The 24,299-nt window shown below is 44.9% G+C and overlaps 1 protein-coding gene across 1 annotated transcript in view; it reads right to left on the bottom strand.

Moving 5' to 3' along the window:
• The window catches only part of LOC306749613 (uncharacterized protein), a 33,364-nt gene extending 10,498 nt beyond the window's left edge, over positions 1-22,866 (bottom strand). Inside the window, exons 1-20 of the mRNA XM_079232925.1 lie at positions 22,733-22,866; positions 21,106-21,126; positions 20,749-20,926; positions 20,390-20,658; positions 19,602-19,747; positions 18,472-19,525; positions 18,103-18,274; positions 17,457-17,710; positions 17,238-17,338; positions 16,719-17,011; positions 11,350-11,477; positions 8,625-8,802; positions 8,266-8,534; positions 7,384-7,529; positions 6,338-7,307; positions 5,827-5,998; positions 4,165-4,418; positions 3,946-4,046; positions 3,331-3,581; positions 3,165-3,276 (exon numbers count right to left, since the gene is read on the bottom strand). Of these exons, the coding sequence (XP_079089051.1) occupies positions 3,165-3,276; positions 3,331-3,581; positions 3,946-4,046; positions 4,165-4,418; positions 5,827-5,998; positions 6,338-7,307; positions 7,384-7,529; positions 8,266-8,534; positions 8,625-8,802; positions 11,350-11,477; positions 16,719-17,011; positions 17,238-17,338; positions 17,457-17,710; positions 18,103-18,274; positions 18,472-19,525; positions 19,602-19,747; positions 20,390-20,658; positions 20,749-20,926; positions 21,106-21,126; positions 22,733-22,787 (5,124 nt within the window). The 5' untranslated portion in view covers positions 22,788-22,866. The remainder of the gene's footprint in view (positions 1-3,164; positions 3,277-3,330; positions 3,582-3,945; positions 4,047-4,164; positions 4,419-5,826; positions 5,999-6,337; positions 7,308-7,383; positions 7,530-8,265; positions 8,535-8,624; positions 8,803-11,349; positions 11,478-16,718; positions 17,012-17,237; positions 17,339-17,456; positions 17,711-18,102; positions 18,275-18,471; positions 19,526-19,601; positions 19,748-20,389; positions 20,659-20,748; positions 20,927-21,105; positions 21,127-22,732) is intronic.
• Positions 22,867-24,299: the final 1,433 nt, after the last annotated feature.

Below are 24,299 nucleotides of genomic sequence, written 5' to 3'. Positions count from 1 at the left end.
AACGCCCGCGCCAGAACGAACCACAAAATACTTGTTATACTTATGCGTACTTATATTAATAATAGTGACGGTTCCCCACTGAACCTTTACTCCTCTTTTTTTAGTTTGAACTCTTTAGCTCCAGATTTATATTTTAGTTTTTCTAGTATTTTATAAACTCGTTAAAGCGACACATACACACAGGATGAACTGAAGTTTAAAAGGTATAACTCATGACAAGCTTAATTCAACAAGCATGCAGTTTATCATGCACACACTTTAAGTTTCAAAGCTTTATACGCAACAACAGCCACACAGCCAACCGACAACCGAGGCTCATGAATCTTTAAGTTATGTCTCTTCTTTTATCGTCTATGAATCTGTCCTTTATGGTATCACTTTGTCATAATTTTCTTGAAAATACATAATTTCTTAAATTCACTTTTTAAAGTCTCTTGCATATGTGATATATAACCATGTGTTACATCAACAATTGCAGAACAATCTCAGCTCTCTATATAATGAGGCACCATTGTCCTAAGGCACAAGTGTAAAGAGAAAATATGGCCCTAAAGCTGAAAAATGTAATCTTGATTTTGAAAATTGTTAAAACATAACTTTACTCATGTGGACGAACTGTTTTGGTGCTTGAAATTGGTTTACCAACGGTCTTAGGTCTTAGGTCACAAAAGTAGTGGAATATATGAATAAAATGGTAGATAATAGATGTCTAATACCAAATTTTGTATTATCGTTTTTTGATTAGAAGTGTTGTCTGTCACTACTTTCATCAGAATGAGAGAGGGACTGAGAAAAAATGAGACTGACAAATTACTTCATACTACAGACCAAGCTTCATGGGGTGTGTGCACATGAAAAATTAATAATACAACGGTTCTGTTTTCAAACAAAATATATATTTGAGTCAAAATATGTTCTATTGAAAAACAAACTATTTAGTATGTTTACACAATGTGCAGGTTTCAGTTTCTTTTTTCAAGAACATTTTTCAGAACAAGAACAACATATGTACTCTGCATGTATGTGTGTACTATGTACTCTGCATGTATGTGTGTACTATGTACTCTGCATGTATGTGTGTACTATGTACTCTGCATGTATGTGTGTACTATGTACTCTGCATATATGTGTGTACTATGTACTCTGCATGTATGTGTGTACTATGTACTCTGCATGTATGTGTGTACTATGTACTCTGCATGTATGTGTGTACTATGTACTCTGCATGTATGTGTGTACTATGTACTCTGCATGTATGTGTGTACTATGTACTCTGCATATATGTGTGTACTATGTACTCTGCATGTATGTGTGTACTATGTACTCTGCATGTATGTGTGTACTATGTACTCTGCATGTATGTGTGTACTATGTACTCTGCATGAATGTGTGTACTATGTACTCTGCATGTATGTGTGTACTATGTACTCTTTAACAGCTGCATGGTCGTGTCTCATTGTGCAGAGTAAAACTGAACAGCTGATCGGAGCTGAGCGATGTCTGTATGTGGCAAGTGTTGTTTTTTAGTACACTGCAAGAAAACACTGTGTTTTTTTTCCTCAGGTGGGTAGTGTGATGCTTATCTGACTAAAAAACAGTGTCTTTTCGCAGCGTAGGTGGGTGGGTAGGTCCTTAGGGATTTCCTGAGTGTTCATTGGGTAGTTTCACATAAAATGTCGATGGACACCTGAATTGACAAAAATGCATCAGGCAGAGTTCTCCTGTGAATCACAGAGGATACACACTTTGCTCTTGGCCATGAGACTTATACAGCGCCTTTTCTTTTTTTTTCTTTAACAAAACAAACAACTCTGTCAATGCCCGCTCGACTGGTCTATAAATATCTCAACTCTGCTCCAGTCACGAGTTTTAACCTGATCACTTGATTACTCTCCCCTGCAGGAATTTCTAGCTCACGAGTTTTAACCTTAAAGTCTTATTAATTCCAGCCTCAGGATTTCCACACCTATGCCCTGTAATCACACTCAGGCTTCTTAAACATTTTAAACACTTATTGGGAATGTTATATTGGACTCTCCTATGTAGGAATTTCTAATTCACGAGTCTTTCCCCTGATCACGCGACTAGTGTCATCTGCAGGAATGTTTTTGTTCAACACACATAGACATACAACACAGCACGTGTCCCGGAGTTACCCTCCGTGTTGTTTGCAATGTACTATCGGTTGCCCACGTGACATGAGCGCCTCAGCTGTGTCCCTGCAGACGTGAGTGGTGCATCCCGTACAATCTGCCCAGTCGACAGCACGTTGTCTACGTAGTAAGTGGATCCGGGATAAGCTCCGCCTTGGTATTGAAATAAGTGTTTATTTGTTCATAGAGTTGATTATTATAGGTTGTGTTTAACAGTGATTGTGTGTCTGCTTTCCGTGTCTCCGTGTGTGTTGTCTCTGTGTTCCGGAGCTTTTGCCACGAGTTATTTCCGTGTCACGAGACTACCAGATCTGTCTACCTGAATAAACGGCTGGTAATGAAAAATCAAGTGTGCCTGACTGAAAAATACACAACGCAAGGAAGAGAGAGAATACACAACTGCTACACACAGAACACGAGAGACACTGGATTGATGTTCACTACAGATTTATAGATTTATTTGCAACGAAACATGTCACAAACAAAACAGGCTGGTCCCGGTAATCTGGACAGTAGTTCTTGCCATCATCTGTTTAACATAAACCTCGAGCAAACACCAGGCATAGTAGTTTATGGTACATCATTCAGTGCAGGTAACGCACTCAGCCTTATGGAACAGAAGCTCCTGTGAATATGAGGAAGATGATTGACAGGCGGGTCAACGCCACTGTGCCTCAGATCAACTCAACATAAAGACTTCATGGCAGCAGTTTAATTCTATTCAGTTTACAATTAGGATTTTGTCCATTAAACAGTCATTCTGTCCTGAAAATGGACAAAATATAGTTACAATATTCATCAGTAGTAACATTATGTATTGCAAGGATTTCCCACATTTCTTCATTGTATTGATATAAAAACATTAATAATAAAAACGTCCATTGGCTCCAGACCAAGTGGGATAAATATGAATATACTGTTGATCAGTGCAGCTTTAAGGAATTCTTCATTTCAGACCGGAAACTCTTCTAACCCTAAATAAATGTCTGTTCGGTGACGATCTATCGTCACGTGAAGGACCAGAATCTTTCCTCCTGACCGGATGTTTCCTCCGTGCAGCTTCGGGCTCAACTGCCTCTCAGACTCCAGCTCGCTTGAGGTTCCTTTGTGCTCGTCATGTGACCTACAGGTCACAAAGGTCACATGATGGGACACAGACGCGAAGCGCCAGGTTTACTGCACGAAGAGCAGGAGACACACGAACGAGACGAGGATGAGGAAGAGGAGGAGGAAGGGGGAGTGCGCAGGAGCGCCCCCGCTGGTGGTGGAGGGCTCGCTGGTGGGAGATGTGGTGTTGGAGGTGAAGGTGGAGGAAGGTAAGAAGCCCACTGTCTCAGACAGAAAAATCTGGAAGTTGCTTAGTTTGGCAAACATCGTCTGAGCTGCTCGTCTTGACCTGGTGGCGTTTTCAGATGACAACACTGCTGCCTGGAACCAGGAGCCGTCCAGCTTACACATCATCGGACCTCCAGAGTCCCCCTACACACACACACACACACACACACACATACACACACACACACACACACACACACACACACACACACACACACACACACACACCATTTAGTATGAACGATTCGATAGAGGACAGACCGAGATCATAGAGAAAGAACTAAATAGTTTGGTAGTTATTAGTAGTGATACCTTACGGAAGAGGTTTGAATCCGACCTATGACCTTTGGGGTCTCTCTCTCTCTCTCTCTCTCTCTCTCTCTTTCTCTCCTGACTATCTCTCTCAAATCCAGACCACATATCATCAGAAGGACACATAGAAGTAGAACTCTCTCACCTGCTCCAGTGTTAAGAGTCCGGTACAAATGGTGTCACTGGCCGACGACGCGTTCCCACAGCTTTCCACCGAGGTCTGGAACTCCTGCAGAACTTCTTCCTCTGAAGATGGAAAACAAGGAAACGGTGAGAGAGGAAACATCTGGATCAAACCCAGACAGGCAGGAACCCGGACCAGCCGATTCCATCCAGAGAGGCGAAGCGACGGTTCTGGACTCACCCCCTCCTCGCCCGGAGCTCCAGCCCGCCACCCAGCACGTGGAGCCCACGGCGAAGGTTTGTCCGTTGTCCATGCAGACGGGCTGGATGTAGTCGGACAGGCCGGGTCGGGCTGCCAGTCGCAGCACGGCGACGTTGGACCCGCTCAGGGTGCTCAGGGTGATGTTGGTCACGTTCAGCGTCACCTCAAAGGGGTTGGATCCGTTCTGCTTCAGCCGACCCAACACGACGGTCCATTCAGACGGCGTGGGGGAGCTGTGGGAGATGAGAGGAGTTCTGATTGGTTTGAAAGTGCGAGGGCAGTGCAGTAGCTCGCACTGTCAGCTCACAGCAAGACGGGCCCGGGTTCTCCCTGTGGCAGTGTGGGTTTCCTCCGGGTGCTCCGGTTCCTCCCACAGTCCAAAGACATGCAGCTCAGATTAACTGGACTCTAAGTTGCCTGTAGGCATGAATGGTTGTCTATCTCTATATGAGCCCTGAGATTAACAGGACACCTGTCCAGGTGAACCCTGTCTTTCCCAAATGTCAGCTGGGATCGGTTCCAGCGCCCCCGACCCTGAATAACAGTGGCAGGCCGTGCATTTTCTACCTGGGTCTTCTGTGCCGTCTGATATCGTATACATAAATACACGCATGACGGGATGCTGCGTCATTAACGGACAATGCATGTTTTCCACATCAACAAGAACAAATTCACAAGAACCAGTCCCATTTTGTTATAAAAAAACATGGCAAAACAATCCAACAAAACTGCGGCACTAAAACACTGCACATTCAAGAGCACGAGCCACGATCAGAAGGAACAATATTAACTATATAATAACAACAACACTATAGACACATTAACACAACGCTACTGCAGATGTAAAAACACAAACGGCAGTTCACTCACCAAATGCTGTTCACTGAAAGACAAAGTCCATCCTCCTCTCTTTGCTAACAAACAGTTCAATGACGAGGTTGTACAGTTTATCGGTGCGCTTCAGTTCCAGTAACATGCCCGTAACGCTCCGGGAGAAAGGTGTCGTCAGTGAATCCGCCACCAAGTCCGTTTCTCCTCCTCTTTCAGCCATTGAGTGTTAAAAAAACTACACCAAGCAAAACACTAAACACGTCATAACTTGTTTTATCTTTCAGCCTGAACTCTTCTGACGACTACTGAGTGCTACTAGCTAGCTTTCTGTTGACAAAGGTCACGCTGGCCCACTGACCAATCACAGCGCATGTTAATGCTGACGTACTTCCAGGCCACCTCGGTGGTCCTGGCATGTCAAAGAATACGGCCAGCATGTCAAACTAAAGATCTGATTGGTTGAAGACTATGACAATCAACGATAACGTCCCCATGTACTTTAATCTGCAAAGGCCAGCTAGAAGGCCTTGGGCCGCTCTTCTTCCATAGAGACATAGAGGTGAAGCAGAGCAACAGACGAAGACAGGAGCTGTGCAATGCGAAAATAAGCTAATAGGGAAAATGATTATAATACATGTAGTGTATTTGTGAAAGAATACATCATTAAAAAATAAGTATTACTTTGTGATTCTGTTTCAGCCAGCAGAGAAGGCTTAGCTGGCCCTGACGGCCCACCACTGCTGAATAGGATCAGCGTTTCGGAAAGAACCGGTGCACTTCCTCTACAGTTAAACGTCCATGACGTCTCACCTGGAGAAACAGTTGGCGTTGCTCAACACGGCGTCCACGGCCACCAGAGTCCCGCCACACGCGTGACTTCCGTTCTTCTGCAGGCTCGCCATCCACGGCCACACGGCAGCCGTCACCGTGGAGCTTCCTCCCGAAATACGTGAATTCATCGGGGCTCGGCCACAGATCACCGCTGAAGGAACAAAGGTCAAGATCAAACACAAGATTTAAAGGGGAACTGTTCCTTTATGTACACCTTTGTGGTACCTACCTTGAGAATTTCCATGTTCTGCTGCATCTCAGAGGTACATGTTGTACTCTTTACTGTACTACATCTCAGAGGTAGATGTTGTACTTTTTACAGTACTACATCTCAGAGGTACATAATGTGCTCTTTTCTGTACTACATCTCAGAGGTATATGTTGTACTTTTTATTGTACTACATATCAGGGGTACATAATGTCCTTCTACTCTACTACATCTCAGAGGTATATGTTGTAGGTAGAATCTGTGTTTACAGGTTGGACTCACGTGGGACGGTGGTGGTTGGAGGGATTGTGGTGGTTGGAGTGGCGGTGGTGGTTGGAGGGGTGGTGGTGGTTGGAGGGATTGTGGTGGTTGGAGTGGCGGTGGTGGTTGGAGGGGTGGTGGTGGTTGGAGGGATTGTGGTGGTTGGAGTGGCGGTGGTGGTTGGAGGGGTGGTGGTGGTAGGAGTGGCGGTGGTGGTTGGAGGGGTGGTGGTGGTTGGAGGGATTGTGGTGGTTGGAGTGGCGGTGGTGGTTGGAGGGGTGGTGGTGGTTGGAGGGATTGTGGTGGTTGGAGTGGCGGTGGTGGTTGGAGGGGTGGTGGTGGTTGGAGTGGCGGTGGTGGTTGGAGGGGTGGTGGTGGTTGGAGGGATTGTGGTGGTTGGAGTGGCGGTGGTGGTTGGAGGGATTGTGGTGGTAGGAGGGATGGTGATGATTGGAGAGATGATGATTGGAGGGATGGTGATGATTGGAGAGATGATGATTGGAGGGATGGTGATGATTGGAGGGATGATGATGATTGGAGGGGCGGTGGTGGTTGGAGGTGTGGTGGTTGGAGGGATGGTGGTGATTGGAGGGATGGTGATGATTGGAGGGATGATGATGATTGGAGGGGTGATGATGATTGGAGGGGTGGTGGTGGTTTGAGGTGTGATGTTTGGAGGGGTGGTGGTGGTTGGAGGGGTGGTGATGATTGGAGGGGCGGTGCTGGTTGGAGGTGTGGTGGTGAGTGGAGGGACTGTGGTTGGAGATCCAGCACAGGTGACGCCGACGTCACTGTCGCTCCCGGTGGACGTGAAGGTGACGTAGCCCGGCTGATTGTTGGTGATTTGGCTGTTGATCCAGGACTGGTATTCGGACACTCTGGTGTAGACTCCTGGGAAATTAGGCTCTGCACAACCTCTTCCAAAACTCACGATTCCCGACTGGGTCCAGACTCCACCCTGCTTGCTCACCATCGGACCGCCTGAGTCCCCCTTTTAGCAGAGAAACAATCAGGAGAATGACCTTTGCATGAGGTCAAATCTGACACAAACAGATAAAGATGATCACCTGACAGGAGTCCTTCCCTCCCACACGGAGCCCGGCGCAGATCATGTTGCTTGTGATTGAGCCCACCCCATAGTCACAGTTACACTGTTTGTTCCCCACGATGGGCACCTCCACCTCCATCAGGGCTTGTGGGGACGGAGCAGCCACTAAAGAGACACCAATATAGTTAAATAAACAGACTTTTTAAACTGAAAACATTTGTGATGCTAAAGCTTCATATGTTCAAAGCTGCATTGTCTTTCCTGACCACCAGGGGGTGACTCCTCTGGTTGTATAGAAGTCTATATAAATGACTCTACTTCTCTCTTGATCTATTCCCTCAGTAAACATTGTAAACATGAGTTTATGTCTCAATCTCTAGTTGCAAGTCTTCTTCAATACAGCATGATGTTCATTTAGTAAATTATGGTCATTTAGAGTCAAACAGACCATAAAACAGGCGATGCTTTAGGGGCGGGGTTCAATGTAATTGACAGGTCGCCACCAGAGACGTAGACGGCTTCTCTATGTTACTCCTCCTCAGTCCTAATATGGCCACTTCCTGTTCACTAATTGAAACCAATATGGCGACGGAGAGATCACTGAGCTTCAAAACTACAGTCCACAAACCAACGAGTGACCAAGTCCAGTTCTTATATATCGTCTTTGTTTATCCACAGATGGTTTAAAACATTTTTTTTTTTTACTTTTCCAGCCAAAAGAAAAGATGCTATATATATATATATATATATATATATATATATATATATATATATATATATGGTCGTGTGACAGTAACAACGGGGAATATATATATTTATATATATATTCCCCGTTGTTACATTCACACAGTAACAATCGTTGTTACTGTCACGCGACCTCTGAAAATCCCCCCTGACCTACCTTCGAATGCAATGTTGCCCCAGCCGGTGACCCAGGACTCGGTGCCGTGGTGGAAGCTGCTGTTTGGAGCTGCCAGGCAGACGGGCAGAATGAAGTTGGTGAAAGTCACCGGCGAGGAGAGCTTCAGGAGGGTAATGTCGTTATCACTGGTGAAGTCATTATAGTTGGGGTGGTTGATGAGCCGCGTCACCGTCCGTTGGACCTCATTGGGGTTGGCGCCCTGCTGGTTCTGGCGACCCAGAATCACAACCAGGTTGTTGATGTTGTTGCTGAAGAGACACGTCACAGAGCGTTAAAGCAAAGCTCCTTCAGGGGAAATGCAAGAAAAAACAAGAAGGTGCTCCGGGCTCTGTGCTTACGAGGGGAAGAAGCAGTGGGCGGCGCTCATCACCCACTCACTGTTGATGAGCGATCCTCCACAGGAGTGGGACCCAGACTTCTGCAGACTGGCCATCCAGGGCCAGTTGCCCACGGGGGCCACCTCCCCCCCAACGATCCGGGTGTTCAGCCGGGTGTTCAGCGGAGGCCGACCACACACTGAAGAGAGACGGGCGGCAGAACCAGGGAGAGCGATTATTACTACGGTATTACTGCGGGGCTCCTGACCTCCAACAGCCCAGAGCTTCTACTCTCGTTTCATAATGATAATAAATACTAACGATAATAAAACTGTGGACAAAACAACTGAAGTCCCAACAAGTATCAAGTAAAGAAGTAAAGAAAAACATCAAGTTGTGACTTACCATTTAGTTGCGAGAGAGACTCTGAAAAATAGAAAACATTTGTCAATGCCGAGTGTTATTTTAAACTGGATTAAACATGTACCATGGTTTTGTCTTTACTAAAGTTTATTCCTATTTTAGGGATTATTTTCTAACTATTATCTTCTAAATTTATTGTGAGACTGTTTATGTTGTTCCATGATAAAATAATGTTTCTTCTGGAACCTGTTCATAAAAACAAAGAACTATTTATATAACGATTTATATACTGTATGTTAACTTGCTGTTGCTCCAGAGTGCCTGTTATATTGTTCTGATAACATTACTTTAAAATAATAGCGTGCAATACACTAGTTTTTCATTCATAATTGAATTTTGCGTGTAATGCAATTAATCGCTGTTAATTACAGAAAAATCATGCGATTAATCGATTATATTTTTTCAACTTTGCCCAGCACTAATTCTAACCCATTCTAACACAATATAACCCCCTCAAACCTGTTTTAACCCCATTGAACAACACATCTAATCCCATTCTAACCAAATCTAACCTGTTTGAACTTGTTCTAACCCCATCTAACTAGTGGTGGGCCGTCAGGGCCCGCAAAGCCTTCTCTGTTGGCCTAAACAGAATCACAAAGTTTCAATTTAAATATTGTTTTGTTATTATTACTATTTTTTTTTTATAATTAAAAGTTATAGCTATTTTATAATTTAACACACTACATGTATTATTCCACTCCGCGGAAGAAGCACAAGGTTAGTTAAAGTTGTAATAAATGTAATTTATTTTTTAACTGTATGTTGTAGGGAAATTAGCATGAGTGTTGGTTCGGTTTGTGTGTGTGTGTGTGTGTGTGTGTGTGTGTGTATGTGTGTGTGTGTGTGTGTGTTTGTGTGTGTGTGTGTGTGTGTGTGTGTGTGCGCACTATTAATGCAAACGAGGAGTAAGCAAACATAATTATCGTTTTTGTGCCTGTGTACACAGCTCTTACGTTGGTTTTGGGAATTTATCAATACATTTGAAATCATCAGTCAAGTGCAGGACTATCTTTCGGAGGGGTATGCAATATGAGATACTTTTTTTGGGGTCATTTTTGTAGTAATGCCTCGAAGTGTGATGACGGAGACACGAAGGGGAACGACCCCGACGCCTCAGTGCTGGCAGGATGACTCATGAGTCTAAATATTCATACTCAGACACAACAATCCAAAATACCCAAACCTTATACTACTACTACAACTACTACTGCAGCTACTACACAGTTGTTGCACTACTGTACTACTGTTTGCTTTAATACTACTGTTTGCTTTAATACTACTGTTTGCTGATGCTTTAACGTCACAGAAACATTACAGATGTGAGATTTACTCTTTACGAAGCGTTCTGACAAACTTACGTGATCAACGTATGTTTTTTCATGTGCGGCAGTACGTCCAACAGTAAGTGAACACATCACGAGTCAAACGCAACACAAGTTAGAATGTACAACAGTAAGTGAACGCATCACAAGCATACACTATATAGGTTTGTCTTTGGAATGAGGAAACATTTCAAATGAAATGCTGGTGACTTATGGGATTAAGAATTAAATGTTTGCAGTGGATGTTTTGCAATCGGGAGCTGAAGGAGGCGGGCCCTGTGTTTACCTGAAACCCGCTTCAGTGACAGACGTCTGTTGTTGCCACAGTGACAAAAATCCCCTTTGATGTGTTAAAGTTCATACTAAAACTCCTTCAACAACGAATGTATTCCACTAGATCTCACGTAAAAACCACACGTGGATTTTAAAGCAGACCTCAAAGAAAATTGGATAAAGTTTAATATAATATAATATATATGACTATAATATTATACTTAGCTGCTTCATTCACTCCGGCTGAAGCTGCTGAAACTCCCCAAAGATCCAGAGCTTTCAGATTTGCTTACTTGTCTTTTCTCTGCAGCATCTCAGAGAAATATACTACTTTTTTACTGCTTACTTTGTAGATTGATTTATTTTTAAACGACGGTTTTTGCCTCCAGAAATCCTTAAACTGACCACATTTGGACTTAAAAGAGTTTCTGAGAATCCGGACACGACTTTCCTTCATTTACTTTTTTCTTCTTTCCTCTTTGATCATTTTACACGTTCAATATATTCATATTTTAATTAATTCCCATGTAGTGTGCACTGAGCACTTTGTTTCTTTTGCTGCTACTATTTTGTAAACAAAAAAACCCTGAATTTTAGATGCAGGATTTTTCCGTGTTAACCTTTCATCCCCGTTCATGCATTTAAACGCCGTACCTCCTGCTGATTGTTTCAGGAGATTGGTTCAGGTAATTGTTTCAGGTGTCTGCGGTGAGGAGGGAACTTACCTGGAGTCAGCAGAGTCAGCAGAGTCGCCACAGAGATGCATTTGTAGAGAGCCATGGCTGAGAAGTCCCTCTCATCAGGTCTGCTGCGGCATAAATAACCTCCTGCTCCTCCTCCAACACACACAAACCTGTCCAGAGACACGCCCACAACCTCACCTGTTCCACCACATCAGGCATGTCACATCTCTTAGTTAGAACTGTTCTGCCAGCTAGTACTTAGTATTACTTCACTAATACTACTTCACCTGTACTTCATATCCCAGGAAAGCGTTGTACTTTTACACTTGGAGGAGAAGGGAAGTATACCTGTAGACACGAGGTCGTTCAAAGTGCTCAACAGGAATATGTTTAGAAAACAAATACAAATGCATTTTAAATTTCATAAACAATTCATTATTGAAAATAATTAATAAACAGTTAACTTGTACCAAGTGGTGTACTTGTACCACAAGTGGGTGTACCTGTACCACAGAGGAAATAATGATTGGTGATGAAGAATATTTCTATATATTAATTTTTTTCTCCTGTGTCTCTATGGCATCAAAGCATTTTAAGCCTTTGCAGATTAAAGTACACGGAGAGTGGACGTTGTGGTTGATTGTCATGGACTTCAACAAATCAGATCTTTAGTTTGACAAGCTGGGCGTATTCTTTGACGTGCAGCGCCTGCAAAATGGCGTAGACGTATGATTGGTCAGTGGCCCAGCGTGACTTCTTTCAACGGAAGAAGAAGAAGAAGAAGAAGAAGAAGAAGAAGAAGAAGAAGAAGAAGAAGAAGAAGAAGAAGAAGAAGCTAGAAGCTCAGGCCTGAGAAACGGACTTGCTGGTGGATTTACTGATGACTCTTTTGCGCAGAGGGTTACAGGCATGTGGTGAGTGAAATGCTGGTTATGTTACTGTTTTTACATCTGCAGTCGTATTTAATCATAAACAGGCCACAGCGCTGTTGTTGCTGCTGGTTGAGCCGGCACTGGGGCTGATCCCCTCGCCAAGTGTGTGCAGTGTTTTAGTGCCGCGGTTTTGTTGGATTGTTTTGTTATAGCTAAATGTGACTGGTTGTTGATTTGGACATCATTCAGTGTCTGTTAATAACGCGGCAACGGCGAGGTTGGAGGCTTGCTCCACGAAGTGTCCGCTCTTATGCGCCCCAAGCACCCAGCGCCTCATTTTCGGACAAAAAAAACCGGCACCTTAATAATCTCCACAACCCCATGTTTTTTTAACTTCATTTAAATTGCCTCAATACCGTAACCCTTGTGAGAAGGGTGAACAATTTAAGTAACCGTCAAAGTGGTTAAAATAGTGCCACAGGTCGGTCCACACACCCTGTGTGACCTCCATGCCCATAATAGTGCAAAAAAAAATTGTCCGTATCACAGAGTGAGCATCTGCTGTCCACACATGACGGTCTGTATGAACGAGCCGTGTAGTGGGCAGCGTTCTGACAGTAACTCCCGGGACACTCCTCCCCTCCCCCCCCTCACCAGTCCGCATCTGATGGCCTAGGTCGAAAACCCACGGCCCGCCACTGCTAAACACATAATTAAATATTATCATCATTATAATGAACAACTACTATTATAATAATCAGAATATTTAATTATTATAATAATAGTAATAATAATGAAACACATTTTATATTTAATACACACGTTGGTGATGAACCATTTACGGGATTTCTTGAGGAATTATTGTTTGTTAAAAACGCAGATATTCCAGGAACTCTGAGGAGGCGGACCGGATCGGCCAGTTGGAGCAGTTAAGTCATTCACGCTGAGCTTAGGTGGATCGACATGTGAAACTGTACAACAGGTGTACTTGTGAGCAGATGTGCAGTCATTTATGAAAACTGTTCTTTATGTTGGTAATAAAGTAATACTATGAACCAGGTTGTTTATGTTTATAAAGTAATACTATGAACCAGGTTGTTAATGTTGTTAATAAAGTAATACTATGAACCAGGTTGTTAATGTTGTCAATAAAGTAATATGAACCAGGTTGTTTATGTTTATAAAGTAATACTATGAACCAGGTTGTTTATGTTGTCAATAAAGTAATACAAAACATGAAGGCATGGCAGGTTTATTTGTACATATAAACTCGTGGAATGCTTCCATCACACATAAGCACAAAAGAAACCAACAAAACATTCATACAAGCCTTAAGGAATGGCTTGTTAACAATCAGGTCTGAAGCATTAATGTACTCTCTGTCCTGCCGGCTTTTTATTATGTGCATTTGTCTTGTTCAGTGTTCATGTATTGTATGTGCCTCCAGTGTTTTATATGTGCTTATACTGTAGGTTCACTTTTATTTATCTTTGATGTGAATTAGTTTTGCCTATATGTTACTGTCTGTCTATCCACGAATCTTAGTTCCATTATGTTATTGGAAATGTTGTAATTTCAGGCTGCCATCAAAAAATCTGTCCACGGACAGCAGAGGAAGATTAGCCTCTCTGGCTAACTCTGGCCCACTTACAGTTGTACTGTTGATTCATGTGCATTGTCCTTGCAAAATCAACACATAAATGAAATAACTAATAAAGTAATACAATGAACCAGGTTGTTTATGTTAGTAAAGTAATACTATGAACCAGGTTGTTTATGTTAATAAAGTAATACTATGAACCAGGTTGTTTATGTTAATAAAGTAATACTATGAACCAGGTTGTTTATGTTAATAAAGTAATACTATGAACCAGGTTATTTATGTTGTTAATAAAGTAATACTATGAACCAGGTTGTTTATGTTAATAAAGTAATACTATGAACCAGGTTATTTATGTTGTTAATAAAGTAATACTATGAACCAGGTTGTTTATGTTAATAAAGTAATACTATGAACCAGGTTATTTATGTTGTTAATAAAGTAATACTATGAACCAGGTTATTTATGTTGTTAATAAAGTAATACTATGAACCAGGTTGTTTATGTTGTTTATAAAGTAATACTATGAACCAGGTTATTTATGTTGTTAATAAAGTAATACTATGAACCAGGTTGTTTATGTTGTTTATAAAGTAATTGTCACAGTTCAGCTTCCAGTTTCTCCTGCCACTCTGTCTCCCACACACTCAATCAGTTCAGTCAGTACACCTGTTGGTCACACCTCATCAGCTCTATCACTCTCACCTACTGACTCTGCTGCGCCTGTTCTCGCGAGTATTTAAGTTCCAGCTTCCGTCACTGTTTCCCCTGTGTGTTCTGCTGGGCACACTCGCGTGGTCAACACCATTTGCATGTACACATCTGTCTCTAGTCCCTGTTCCACCGAACACAGATTGGACACAGAACCCAGAGCTGGGTGGGCCTCTCTGAAGTGTATTAAAGCTTTACTATCATGGGGAACTTGGTCAGAACCTTCCGTCTCCTCTCCGTAGGAAGAATAACTTTCTGAACCATCCAGCTGAATGTACCATGACTTCTGTCTGTATTATGGCTCGTTTGATGACTTGTAAACTCGTTATGATCTTACTATATCTTATCATGTAATAAAGTATTCAAAGACTAATGTGGTTAAAGTACTGTTGATTTCGCCTAAGGAAAATTATTAATTTCCACAAATTGGTGACGAGGATGGGATGGACGCTCACGATTACAATGCCATTGCCCAACGTGGGGCTCCAAATCCCAACCTTTTTTCTGTTCCTGGCTAGCTCAGTCAGTAGAGCATGAGACTCTTAATCTCAGGGTCGTGGGTATGAGCCTCATGTTGGGCGTTTGTGTTTTAGGCTTGGACTTAAACTGAGATTAATGTGTTCAGTATCAGACTTAGGTTCCGCATATTGGGCTGCAGACCTACTGCAGATACGACAAGACCTGCATTGCAGTGTACATATTGTGATGGAAGATTTTCTCTGGAAATCGGGGAAGGAGGAATAAGGTCTCTGAATCAAAGTTGAAGGACCAAGTCTGGTGGATGATGAACGTCCAGCAGAGAAGTACAAACGCACCTTGGTTTGGGGCTCAGTTATATACCTTTCCTTCCAAAGGGTCGGACATACACAGACAGTGAGTGTGTAAGGGCGGAGGGAGAGGTGAACTCATGGTATGATGGCCAATGTGGAGAGAACGCTACCTTATCATTAGGGAGGCTACAAGTTTCTGCATAGTAAGCATATTTCTCACCAACACAGTGCCATCAGTGCTTTACTATGTTAGAGACGCAGGTCGTCTCCAGACAGAGACACATTGTCTCCTGTGACCCTCAAATCACTTCTGCTCACGTCGGCTTGTTTTTTACCTTTGACTTAAATAGAATATAGAATATTTTATAGTTATAATAAATGTTGCACAACATGTTGTAATGGTGTACTTGATATACTCAGTGTACTTGGTACATCTACCAAGTGAGCAGCTCATACATTCTGTTTTATTAAATTCTGAAATGTTTTAAAAATGGATCCATCACTTTCTGGTTTCTTTGTCCTTTATTTATACTAGTGATAAAGGGTCTTTAGGAGCTCCAAGTCCTGGACTTTATGCTTTTTAAAAGGCTTTCTGTAACGGTCATTGTGTGTACCTAGTAAACTGACCACTGAAACATACCAGGAAAAGAAACAACACCAACATGTTCTCTGTATGTCCACTAATTTAATATAGATATTAACCAAAACAATTAAAGCGTCAATCACAACATGAAGAGGACAGTGTCTCAGAATTCACCTCAGAGGCAAAGAGACCAGGAGACCAAGAGACAAAGAGGCAAAGAAGCAAACAGTCATTCTGTTCTGAAAATGGACAAAATATAGTGCAAATATTCATCAGTAATTAAACATTGTATATTGCAAGGATTTCACATTTTTTTTTATTGCATTGATTTAAAAACATTAATAATAAAAACGTCCAATGACTCCCTTCAGAGACCCAGTGGGATAAATATGAATATACTGTTGAATTCTTCATTTCAGACCGGGAGCTCTTCTTAGAACAAACCGGAAGTGGAGTGTTTCCCCCTTGTGATGGAGTAGTGTCAGAGTTAAAGCACATTTGAATGTTTCCTTTTCCCCCAAAAATCCGCCTCACTCATCATCTTCTGCACTAGTATGTCCATTTATTGCACTTTTTCTTTAGACGCTGAACCTTTTGCACAACCCATTAAAAGATCTCTCATTCTCACACAAAACTGTACAGCACATTTTAAAACGCATATATTACTTATAGTTTCTTTCTATTCTAAGTCTACTGTCGCTTTGCAGTGAACAAAAACTGGATGATCAAATCATCAGGTATTATATATATACATATTAAAACTTTGTTAAAATCTCAAGTTTCCATTGTTAACATCCAGTGTTGATTTGAGTTAATAATCAGATCTTTTTCTTTAGGTCACATGATGTGACACAGACGCAAAGCTGCAGGTTTACTGCACGAAGAGCTGGAGACACACAGAGGAGACGAGGAAGAGGAGGAGGAGTAAGGGGGAGTGCGCAGGAGCGCCCCCGCTGGTAGTGGAGGGTCCATTGGTGGGAGATGTGGTGTTGGAGGTGGAGGAAGATAAGAAGCCCACCGTCTTAGACAGAAAGGTCCGGAAGTTGCTCAGTTTGGCAAACATCGTCTGAGCTGCTCGTCTTGACCTGGTGGCGTTTTCAGATGACAACACTGCTGCCTGGAACCAGGAGCCGTCCAGCTGACACATCATCGGACCTCCAGAGTCCCCCTACACACACACACACACACACACACGCACACACACACACACACACACACCATTTAGTATGAACGATTCGATAGAGGACATATGGGGATCGTAGGGAAAGAACTAAATAGTTTGGTAGTGATACATTACGGCAGAGGTTCGAATCCAACCTACGACCTTTGGGGTCTCTCTCTCAAATCCAGACCACATATCATCAGAAGGACACATAGAAGTAGAACTCTCTCACCTGCTCCAGTGTTAAGAGTCCGGTACAAATGGTGTCACTGGCCGACGACGCGTTCCCACAGCTTTCCACCGAGGTCTGGAACTCCTGCAGAACTTCTTCCTCTGAAGATGGAAAACAAGGAAACGGTGAGAGAGGAAACATCTCGATCAAACCCAGACAGGCAGGAACCCGGACCAGCCGATTCCATCCAGAGAGGCGAAGCGACGGTTCTGGACTCACCCCCTCCTCGCCCGGAGCTCCAGCCCGCCACCCAGCACGTGGAGCCCACGGCGAAGGTTTGTCCGTTGTCCATGCAGACGGGCTGGATGTAGTCGGACAGGCCGGGTCGGGCTGCCAGTCGCAGCACGGCGACGTTGGACCCGCTCAGGGTGCTCAGGGTGATGTTGGTCACGTTCAGCGTCACCTCAAAGGGGTTGGATCCGTTCTGCTTCAGCCGACCCAACACGACGGTCCATTCAGACGGCGTGGGGGAGCTGTGGGAGATGAGAGGAGTTCTGATTGGTTTAAAACTGTGGGGGCAGTGCAGTAGCTCGCACTGTCAGCTCACAGCAAAAGGGACCCGGGTTCAATCCCCAATCCAGATCATGATCTGCCTGTGGCAGCGTGGGTTCCCTCTGGGTGCTTCAGTTCCTCCCACAGTCCAACGACATGCAGCTCAGGTTAACTGGAGTCTAAGTTGGCCGTAGGCGGGAATGGTTGTCTGTCTCTATATGAGCCCTGAGATCAAATGGACACCTGTCCAGGTGAACCCTGCTTTCACCCAATGTCAGCGCCAAGATAGGATAAGCGGTTCGGATAATGGAATGGAATAGTTTAAAAAGAACCGGTGCACTTCCTCTACAGTTAAACGTCCATGACGTCTCACCTGGAGAAACAGTTGGCGTTGCTCAACACGGCGTCCACGGCCACCAGAGTCCCGCCACACACGTGACTTCCGTTCTTCTGCAGGCTCGCCATCCACGGCCACACGGCAGCCGTCACCGCGGAGCTTCCCCCCAAAATACGTGAATTCATCGGGGCTTGACCACAGATCACCACTGAAGGAACAAAGGTCAAACACAAGCTTTTGATTCAGGGGGAATTGTTCTTTTAAGTACACATTTTTGGTCCTTAATTTGATCATTTTCATGTTTTTCTGCAACTCAGAGGTACATAATGTACTCTTTACTGTACTACATTTCAGAGGTAAATATTCAGATGTAGAATTCAGAGGTAGAATCAGTGTTGGACTCACGAGGTGCGGTGGTGGATGGAAGGACGGTGGTGGTTGGTGGGGCGGTGCTGGTCTGAGGAGCGGTGCTGGTTGGAAGGACGGTGGCTGTTGGAGGAGTGGTGGTGGTAGGAGGGGTAGTGGTGGTTGGAAGGACGTCGGCGATTGGTGGCGTGGTGGCGGTTGGAGGGGCGGTGGTGGTTGGAGGGGCGTCGGCGGTTGGAGGCGTTGTAGTGATTTGAGGGTCGTTGGGGGTTAGAGGGACGGTAGCGGTTGAAAGCGTGGTGGTGGTTGGAGGGACAGTGGTGGTTGGAGGGGTGATTGCAGTTGGAGGGACGGTGGTGGTTGGAGTGGCGCTGGTGGTTGGAGACGTGGTTGCGGTTGGAGGGGCGGTGGTGGTGGTTGGAGGGACGGTGGTGGTGGTTGGAGGGACGGTGGTGGTGGTTGGAGGGACTGTGGTGGTGGTTGGAGGGACGGTGGTGGTGGTTGGAGAAACGGTGGTGGTGGTTGGAGGGACTGTGGTGGTGGTTGGAGGGACTGTGGTGGTGGTTGGAGGGACTGTGGTGGTGGTAGTTGGAGGGACGGTGGTGGTAGTTGGAGGGACTGTGGTGGTAGTTGGAGGGACTGTGGTGGTGGTTGGAGGGACTGTGGTGGTGGTTGGAGGGACTGTGGTGGTGGTTGGAGGGACTGTGGTGGTAGTTGGAGGGACGGTGGTGGTAGTTGGAGGGACGGTGGTGGTAGTTGGAGGGACGGTGGTGGTTGGAGGGACGGTGGTGGTTGGAGGGGTGGTGGTAGTTGGAGGGACGGTGGTAGTTGAAGGGACGGTGGAGGTTGGAGGGACGGCGTTTGGAGGTGCAGCACAGGTTACACCGATGTCACTGTCGCTCCCGATGGACGTGAAGTCGACGTAACCCGGTCGATTGTTGGGGATATGGCTGTTGATCCAGGACTGGTACTGGGACACTCTGGTGTAGACTCCTGGGAAATTAGGCTCTGCACAACCTCTTCCAAAACTCACAATTCCCGCCTGAATCCAGACTCCACCCTGCTTGCTCACTAGTGGACCGCCCGAGTCCCCCTTTAAGCAGAGAAACATTCAGGAGAATGACCTTTGCATGAGGTCAAATCTGACACAAACAGATGAAGATGATCACCTGACAGGAGTCCTTCCCTCCCACACGGAGCCCGGCGCAAATCATGTTGCTTGTGATTGATCCCACTCCATGGTCACAGTTACACTGTTTGTTCCCCACAATGGGCACCTCCACCTCCCTCAGGGCTTGTGGGGACGGAGCAGCCACTAAAGAGACACCAAAATAGTTAAATAAACAGACTTTTAAAGCTGCCATGTCGACAAAAAGGAAAAAATAAAGCTTCATATGTTAAAGCGGCATTCTCTTTTCTGACCACCAGGGGGTGACTCCTCTGGTTGTATAGAAGTCTATGCTTCATATGTTAAAGCTGCATTCTCTTTTCTGACCACCAGGGGGTGACTCCTCTGGTGTATAGAAGTCTATATAAATGACTCTACTTCTCTTGATTTATTCCCTGTTTCTTCAATACAGCATGATGTTCATTGAGTAAATTATGGTCATTTAGAGTCAAACAGACCATAAAACAGGCGATGCTTTAGGGGCAGGGCTTCAATGTGATTGACAGGTCGCCACCAGAGACGTAGACGGCTTCTCTACTCCTCGACTCCTCCTCAGTCCATATATGGTCACTTCCTGTTCACTGGTTGAAACTACGATGGCCACGGCGAGATCACTGAGCTTCAAAACTACAGTCCACAAACCAACGAGTGACCAAGTCCAGTTCTTATATACTGTCTTTGTTTATCCACAGGTGGCTTAAAAAATGTTTTCTTTTTTTTTTTTACTTTTCTAGACAAAAAAAAGATGCTAGATATGTATATATATATATATAATATATGTATATATACCGTCCAATTTAATGCTGCCCCAGCCGGTGACCCAGGACTCGGTGCCGTGGTGGAAGCTGCTGTTTGGAGCTGCCAGGCAGACGGGCAGAATGAAGTTGGTGAAAGTCACCGGCGAGGAGAGCTTCAGGAGGGTAATGTCGTTATCACTGGTGAAGTTGTTGTAGTTGGGGTGGTTGATGAGCCGCGTCACCGTCCGTTGGACCTCATTGGGGTTGGCGCCCTGCTGGTTCTGGCGACCCAGAATCACAACCAGGTCGTTGATGTTGTTGCTGAAGAGACACGTCACAGAGCGTTAAAGCAAAGCTCCTTCAGGGGAAATGCAAGAAAAAACAAGAAGGTGCTCCGGGCTCTGTGCTTACGAGGGGAAGAAGCAGTGGGCGGCGCTCATCACCCACTCACTGTTGATGAGCGATCCTCCACAGGAGTGGGACCCAGACTTCTGCAGACTGGCCATCCAGGGCCAGTTGCCCACGGGGGCCACCTCCCCCCCAACGATCCGGGTGTTCAGCCGGGTGTTCAGCGAAGGCCGACCACACACTGAAGAGAGACGGGCGGCAGAACCAGGGAGAGCGATTATTACTACGGTATTACTGCGAGCTTCTACTCGTTTAATAATGATAATAAATACTAATGATAATAAAACTGTGGACAAATCAACTGAAGTCCCAACAAGTAACAAGTAAAGAAGTAAAGAAAAACATCAAATTGTGACTTACCATTTAGTTGCGAGAGAGACTCTGAAAAATAGAAAATATTTATATTTGTGAGACATTGACAGGTGATATTTGAGGAGGAGCGTTGTGATCATTTTCAAATACAGAAAAGGAGCTTGCAGTCGTTTTTTAAGCTTCCCTCAGAAATCCTTCGGCTTCAATGTAAACGTTGTAATTTACTGCTCACTGCGCTGAAGAAGGATTATTTTCCGCCTATCGTCTTCTTAATTTATTGTGAAAATAATAAAACGTGTCTTTCCCTCTAACCCGTCGTAACCCACTCTAACCCAGTTCTAACCTGTTCTAACCCTATCTGACCCGTTCTAACCGATCAAACCCCATTTAACCCCATTTTACCCCCTCCAACTCCATCTAACCCCCTCAAAGCCGTTCTAACCTTATCTACCTTGTTCTAACCCCATCTAACCCGTTCTAACCTGTTCTAACCCTTTTGGGGCGGCTGTAGCTCAGGGGGATGAGTGGTCGTCCCGCAACCACAAGGAAGCCGGCTCGATCCCCAGTCCCCCCATAGTTCACATGTCGAAGTGTCCCTGAGCAAGACACCCAACCCCCAGCTGCTCCCCGGGCGCCCCACAGGGCAGCCCACTGAAACATTACAGATGTGAGGTTTACTCTTTTTGAAGAGTTTGGACAATTCTACGAGATCAACATATGTTTTTCTAAAAAAAAAACACGATGACTTCATGCGCGGTAGTATGTACAACAGTAAGTGAACGCTTAAGACTTTCATCTTTGATAGCTTATAGTTAGGGCTGGCTCAGGTTTGTCCTGGTCCAGCCCCTAAATATGCTGCTATAGGCCTAGACTGCTGGGGGACATATTGGGATACACTGAGCTCCTCTCTCTCTCTCCTTCTGGATGAATTAATGCCTCTTCAATGCACACATTACTAACTCTACTTCTTCCCGGGAGCCTCTGTGCTTCCTTGTCTCAAGTTTCCATGGATCGTGGCTGTTATGAGCCGGTCCTGCCCCGGTCCTAACCCGACCAGGAGGCCCTCTGGTCGAATGTAGCTCTCAGTCGCGTCAGTTAATGGCAGCTTTCCACTAATGAACCTTGGCTCTTGGTGAGGTGCCAGGTTAGGTTTTAATAGCTAGGAATACGCTCTAAGGGTCTGTTTAGTGGACTACGAACTAGACTTACCGTTCAGAACTATATTGATATTCGACACACAGTACTTTGATTTTTACGACCATGAATACACTTTACTACTTTCATATGAAAAACTTCCAGAACGGCTTTGCTTTAAATGCAGATTATATATTTATTGCAGGATTATTAGTAAGCATAGCAACATCTTAATGATCTACTTCATTTGATTATATTACCGCTTGTTCATAACACAAAGTTCCTGCTGAGCCGAGGCTGGTTGGAAGAGTCTTTGTGGTTTTAGTTGCGTGGAAATGACCCGTCCGGTTCGGGCGAGTCACCCAACTCCTCTTGCTAGTTCCTCCTGCTACTATTTTGTAAAAAAAAGACGATTTCTCCACGTTAACCTTACACCCCGGTTCATGCATATACACACTGTACCTCCTGCTCGGCCAGCGGATCTCTCACGTGATTGTTTCAGGTGATTGGTTCAGGTGTGTGCGGTGAGGAGGGCGCTTACCTGGAGTCAGCAGAGTCAGCAGAGTCGCCACAGAGATGCATTTGTAGATAGCCATGGCTGAGAAGTCCCTCTAATCAAGTCTACTGCGGCATAAATAACCTCCTGCTCCTGATCCTCCAACACACACAAACCTGTCCAGAGACACACCCATCACCTCACCTGTACTTACTTCAGTCATTTACACGTCATTCAGGTGGGCGGACACACAGTCATTAATTAAAACTGCCCAGCAAATAATTTAGAGCTGGTTGAACAGGTTTATAAGAAAGGATGAACATTATGTGTATTATTATTATTATTAAAAGTTTGAGTAAAAGAGCAGAAGAGGTTCTTCGAGGCCATTCATGTGTTCATCCTGATCCATAAAAATAAAGCTGTCACGGGGTGGTTGAAGTTACGCCAACGGCGATGTAAAGTAATTTATTAAGCAACAAAAAGACAGGATCAAAAAGGCTGAGGGACAACTGGAAACAAACAGGCTAACACACAGTACGATCAGACACTGGGGCAGAAGACAAACAGGGTTTAAATACAAGGGGATGGTCAAGGTATTGATGTGCAGGTGGAAACAATGAGGGGAGGTGAAGGTAATGAACAATCAGGAGACACATGGGAGGCAGGGGAGTGTTTGAGGACATGTGAAGGCAATAAACAATCAACAACCCAACACCGTGACAAAAGCCTAATAAAGCTTAAAAATAAAGCCTTCAGATTTACATTATACAAAATATACTTCTGCTCCTACCGCTAACATGTTCAACTTCATAATCTAGCCTGTTAGCATGCTAACATGTCCACCTTCATAATCTAGCCTGCTGGCACGCTAACATCTCCACCTTCATAATCTAGCCTGTTAGCACACTAACATGTCCACCATCATAATATAGTCTGTCAGTGTTACGATACGGTTTAGGCTGGACCCAAGCGCAGACACTGGGACGGCAAGGTAGGGTGAAGGAATGGAAGCCGGCGTTTTTAACAGGAAGGATTTGATGAGATGATTGTGGACAGGTGCTCGAGATGACGTGCAGGTGCGGAGATGAGCCCAGGTGCTGGAAGCCACGCCCACAGCCCAGGTGGTGGGGTGGCTGGAGGGAACCGGTTTGAGTAGGGAGACGTGGAAGGTTGGGTGCACGTTTGAGCCGGACCGCAGAGGGATTGATGATCTTACCCACCTCAGAGGGTCCAATGAATTTGCGGGATTCCACCTGAAGGGGTAAGTCCCGTGAAGAGAGCCATACCCTTTGACCGGGGTGATAGGTGGGTGCAGGGATTCAGCGAGGGTCGGCCAGGCATCTGTTGCGGGTGACCGAACGGAGGATCGCAGACTGGACCTACCTCCAAATCCACCAGCACCTAAGAAGGCTGGCTTGAATGGAGGGCACTGCCACCTCCTCCTCCTGGACCGGAAACAGGGGTGATTGGTATCCTAAAAAGGCCATGGGGCACATGCCTGTGGCGGAGTTGGTCAGGGGATTATGGGCATACTCGACCCAAAGAAAGTGTGCGGACCAAGAGGACAGGTGGCGAGCAGTGACACAATGTAATGCTGTCTCCAAATCCTGGT

This window comes from Taurulus bubalis (genome assembly GCF_910589615.1).
Source record: "Taurulus bubalis genome assembly, chromosome: 17".
Lineage (NCBI taxonomy): Eukaryota > Metazoa > Chordata > Actinopteri > Perciformes > Cottidae > Taurulus > Taurulus bubalis.
The sequence above is the reverse complement of the archived record's forward strand: the minus strand, read 5'-3'. Positions and strand labels throughout refer to the sequence as shown.